The 4,958-nt window shown below is 48.4% G+C and overlaps 1 protein-coding gene across 2 annotated transcripts; it reads left to right on the top strand.

The window, feature by feature from the left end:
* Nucleotides 1-2,245: 2,245 nt before the first annotated feature.
* Nucleotides 2,246-4,490, top strand: DIRAS3 (DIRAS family GTPase 3). 2 transcript variants are annotated; one of them, XM_032697087.1, is made up of 2 exons: nt 2,246-3,124; nt 3,374-4,490. In XM_032697087.1, the coding sequence occupies exon 2, from the start codon at nt 3,459-3,461 to the stop codon at nt 4,053-4,055; it is 597 nt and encodes a 198-aa protein (XP_032552978.1). In that variant the 5' UTR covers nt 2,246-3,124; nt 3,374-3,458; the 3' UTR covers nt 4,056-4,490. The 2 variants fall into 2 exon arrangements, with proteins under 2 accessions (XP_032552978.1, XP_032552977.1); XM_032697086.1 differs by having other exon boundaries at nt 2,246-2,911; nt 3,374-4,267.
* Nucleotides 4,491-4,958: the final 468 nt, after the last annotated feature.

Below are 4,958 nucleotides of genomic sequence, written 5' to 3'. Positions count from 1 at the left end.
CATCACTGACATACAGCCTCTGGTTTAATAATAATTTATGTAATTCCAGAGGAAAATCCTTTTTCTGCCTTCACCTACTGCCTCGTACCTTTCCACAAGAACTCGTGACATTCAAAGCAATATTAAGGAGATGGATGGAATGGCTGTGAAGACCCAGCTCCGTCTCCCACACCAAAAAGAAATCCTCCAGAGGAAAAGCAGTGGAAATGGAGCTCAATGAAGACAGAGCAGGATGGGTGCCCATCCCTGAGTCTCCCTGCTGTGCCCCCAGTCACTTGGATACCCCCCTGCCGAACCCTGGGAGCCTTTGGGGGCTGTTGGTGCTGTGCTGTGCCTCATTTCCTCAGGGAAATTACACAATCCCTGCAAGTCCCATGGGAGTCCTGACAGAACAGAAACAATCCCTGGCAAAGTCCCCACAGAAAAGAGATCTTGTCACCCATCCCTCCTGTAGGTCCCCAGTGCTGTCCAACACCTCACAGCTCCAGGAATTTCCCAGACAGTTTTCCAGAGCAGCAGCAGGAGCAGGCCTCCATCCCCGCTCCCTCTGTGCTCTGCTTCCCTGAGGGGCTCTCCCAGACAGCTGATTTCCATTTAACATTCCCTTTTGGAATTTTTCTGGCTGTTATCAGCTCCATCCCAAGCAAATCCTGACCAACAGTGGGACACTGAGCCAGCATCTCATGGCTGTGTCCCTCCCAAGACAGAGATAGTGTCTAGGACACGGCTCTCCATCCCTTCTTTAAGGAAGCTGGAGTCATTCTTTTACCTCTGCTAAGTTGAGTCACAGCTTCTTTCCTGCTTTCTGACTGGAGGAGGGTCATGAATCCTTCCCTGAATACAGAAGCCTCTTGGCTTCTCATGTCACCTTACTTACGCAACAATTATCTCTTAGAAAGAGATATTATTTAAATACCTCTTAAAGACAAGTATTGGAAATCTTAGAAAATATCTGAAAATAGGTAACTGCCTTTGAGTAAACAGAGAGTGAATTAGCTAGTCATTCCTAGTTAGGATTTCATTGTGGCTGAAAAATACCCCATAAACACCAAAACCGATAGTTTATAAATACCTCATAAACACCAGAAATGATGGTTTGTAAATCAGCTCTGAAAATCCACATTAATTATGGGATTCAGGCAAAGTGAATGACTTGCAGGTTATGAGCCTTGCCACGAACAAGTCATTCTGCCTGGAGAGACAGGAACAGTAAAGGTATGACATAATGGTTAGACAAAAAAGTCCACAGCAGAATGAAGTAGGTCTAAAGAGACACTTTTTATCGGTCTGGGATAGGAGGGAAACATTACAAGGCTGATAGAAGTGGATTTCAAAAAGGTGAGAGAACACCACAGAGTCAGTGATGCAGCAAGGATTGGAGAAATTAAGACATGATAACCTGGAAAACCACAAATGGTTTGGGAAGAATGAGCTTGGGGAAGGACTGAGAAGTGTTTCCTCCACAAGTGCTTTGACTAGAGACAGAAATTCCTTAACTCAGAGGTAGAAACACAAATAGGAATGATAATGTCTGCAAAAATCAGTTTTGTTGCCTGGTGTGCAACAAGCCAATAATGACACATGAGAAGAGATACTGGTGATTTGTTTCAGAGTTGAGTGCCCAGTGTAATTTCACAAATCCAGCACCCCAACTATCAAAACTTTTTACTACTTATACATTTTAGGTCAGTGGGTTTCTTGGGTCACTGGTCACGATTTCCCCCTGCCAGAATCACCTTTTACCCCATCAGAGCTGATTTCAGCACAATTGCTGAGTTGGCTTTATTAGTTTCTTCCTTATCTTGGGAGTTCTGCCAAATGTCTCTGTGGCCTGTAAATTCTCCATTCTTTGCATCCGCCATCAGTGGAAATCCTTCTTCCTAAGCTTTGTTAACCTCAACCCAAGGTCTGAGATCACTGGAACATGTGGAGCCCTAAACCTTAACAAAGCAATTCTACCCACAAGTAATTTGTTTTTCTAACACCTGAACATCACTTAGAGCTCGTTAGTTGCTGGTTCATGGATTAAATCTCCCTTCTTGTTGATTAGGCTTGAAAGTATGCAAAGATTAAACAACAGAGAACATCAGTTCTGAAGAAAATTTTACACACTGCACGTTTTGCAATATGACCAGGCTGTAAGAAAGCCAACCATTAACAATTCATGAAATGCGTTAATTTTTGAGCGCCCTCCCCAGGCGCCGGCGGCCATTTTGGGGCGTGAGGGCGGGCGGCGCCTGGGCGGGAACGGGCCGTGAGTGAGAGCCGAGGCCACGGCGGGGCCTTGCGGGCAGGAAGGGGTCGGGAGGGAGAGCCGAGCCCATGGCAGCGGCTGTGGCGGAACGGGGTAAAGAGGAGCCGGGGGTGGCTCTCAGCCCACGGCCGCCTTCTCCTGTCAAGCACCGGGCTGTGCGTGCTGCACTCTGCCCGCAGAGAGGGCGTGCGGAGAGGCGGCGTTTGAGGAAATTCCTAATAAACCAGGAGACACGCGACTCGTGATTGTGATACACAACGACTCTGTTTTATCCGTCAGTGTGAGGGAGACAAAGTCATGGAATCACAGAGTATTCCGAGTTGGAAGGGACTCACGCGGACATGGAATGGACCTTGATGGCCATGGCCCCAGGGCTCGGTGATTTCCCCGGGGAGGGCTGAGGAGCCCTGTCAGGGCATCCCTGCCCCGCTTAATGACAGCGGGGGCGGAAAGCTGAGCTGTATTAAGTGTTTTAAAACACAATCAGACTTCAGCTTAAGCCGGGAGATGCTCAGGGTGACTTAAAGCCGGCAGAGCCTGTCAGTGCTTGGGCGTCTGCGGCGAGGGGGGCTGAGGAGACGCGCCTTTGTGCGTGGAGTGACAGGGATGGAGCAGCACAACTCGGCTCCAGCGGCTGTAACTCAAGTGGTCGTGCTGGTAATTTATTTATTTTCATGGGGGTTTTGAGGGGAAGGCTGGATGTATGGAAGCACGGAGCCTCCCCTCCCTTCCGCGGCGGCGGAGCTCCGGGCGGGGGGCGCCGCTTCCCTGAGGTTGGAATGCACCTTCCCGGGGCAGGAATACCGCTTTCCCGGGGCTGGCAGGCGATTCCAGTCCCGTTTCGCTGCTCAGTGGAGCTGATGGCTACAGGTGAATTCCTTTTCGCTTTCATGCGATATATGGCTGGGGGAGACGGAGGGATAGTGGCTTATTTCAAGAAAAAAGGATGGGAGGGGAGTGACTTATAATTGCTTATCTCAGTAACGTACCGTAACATTACCGGGATGGTATGAAGGATTCATTTTTCTTTCTCTCTTCCCCCTTTCCCCCTCCCTCTCTCTCTCTCTCCCCTTTTCCCCTCCCTCTCCCCCTTTCCCTCCTCCCTCTCCCTCTCCACAGCCCACCTCTGCGTAGGGCTGTGTAAACTTGGAGGAACTCGGGTATTTTCAGTGCAGACCTTCGCTCGCATCGTCGCGCAGCCAAGATGCCCGAGCAGAGCAACGATTACAGGGTGGTGGTGTTCGGAGCAGCCGGGGTTGGCAAAAGCTCCTTGGTCCTGCGTTTTGTAAGGGGGACTTTCCGGGAAACCTATATCCCCACCATCGAGGACACGTACCGGCAGGTGATCAACTGTGACAAGAGCATCTGCACGCTTCAGATCACGGACACCACGGGCAGCCACCAGTTCCCTGCTATGCAGCGCCTCTCTATATCCAAGGGGCATGCCTTCATCTTGGTGTACTCCGTCACCAACAGGCAATCCATGGAAGATCTTCATCCCATCTTCGACCAGATATGTCAGATTAAAGGGGACATCCAAAAAATCCCCATAATGTTGGTGGGGAACAAAAGCGATGACACGCAGAGGGAGCTGGATGCCAGCGAGGGGCAAGCTCTGGCCAGCAAGTGGAAGTGTGCTTTCATGGAGACATCGGCCAAAATGAACTACAACGTGCAGGAGCTCTTCCAGGAGCTCCTGAATCTGGAGCAGAGGAGAACTATCAGTCTCCAGGTGGACGGAAAGAAATCCAAGCAGCAGAAAAAGAAAGATAAACTGCAAGGCAAGTGCTCTGTTATGTGATTGCCTTTGGCTCTACTCACTGCACAGTGTAGTCGGAGCGTGGATTCCCATGGAAAACACATTTCTGCCGGATGTTTTGGAGGAATCCATGCCTTACAGAGCTGTTGCTTTTCTCTAAAACCCCCACTGGATTATTTTACATGTTGGTTTTAAAGAGGATGCCTTCTGCATGTTTATTTTTTTAAACCAATAAATGTTCCATGTTAACAATTGCCTCTGACTAGAAGTTTTTAATGCAAGAAGTTTTACAGAGGAGAAAAATGTCTGTCAGAACAAACATCTCTATTCCTGTGAGTACACGCCAGTTTTTAAATATCTCCAGCCTCTTAGCTTGAAGGAAATCATCTTTAATGTGTAGACTTCAAAAACTGTTTTCAGTAATCTGTTGACCAGAGAAAATCTCTAACAAAGTGAGGCATCTGCACTAAAAATGAACATTTATGTGGCTCTGACTGCTTAAATTTTTGACTGACAGACCAAAGCTGCAATTTTTCCGTGGTAGAAATTAGGATTTCCCATGTGCTGTGCAATTCCTGAGACTCCTGCAGTTCTGGGAGTTACGGCTTTACCAGGTTATAATCAGGCTGTTTGCCTTTTTTTCCCACTGTTCTCTGACTTCCCCTGTTCACTGAGGCAGAACATTCCACGTGCTCTGGCTCCAAATCCAGGGGTGATTCTCGGTGTCCTTAAGCAAGAGCTGCCTCCCTGATGAAGGTGACTGTGGTTGTAAATACTAGACTGATGGTTGGGCAAGGATAGGGAATTGCCAAGATAACCATCACTTGTTTTCAGTCTGAGGCTCCTTTTCTAGTCTTCCTGGAATTCTTAGATATTTGTTTTCCCCTCTTTATTCCATCCAAGTTACCCAGGTTTAGGTGAGACTTGAGACAAGTCGGTTTGGGT

This window comes from Chiroxiphia lanceolata, chromosome 9 (genome assembly GCF_009829145.1).
Source record: "Chiroxiphia lanceolata isolate bChiLan1 chromosome 9, bChiLan1.pri, whole genome shotgun sequence".
In the NCBI taxonomy this organism is placed as follows: domain Eukaryota; kingdom Metazoa; phylum Chordata; class Aves; order Passeriformes; family Pipridae; genus Chiroxiphia; species Chiroxiphia lanceolata.
Note: the sequence above shows the minus strand (reverse complement) of the source record. Positions and strands in the feature narration are given on the sequence as shown.

What these genes read in the sequence shown, in the direction of transcription:
- DIRAS3 (XM_032697087.1), top strand. Translation starts at nt 3,459, where the DNA reads ATGCCCGAGCAGAGCAACGATTACAGGGTGGTGGTGTTCGGAGCAGCC.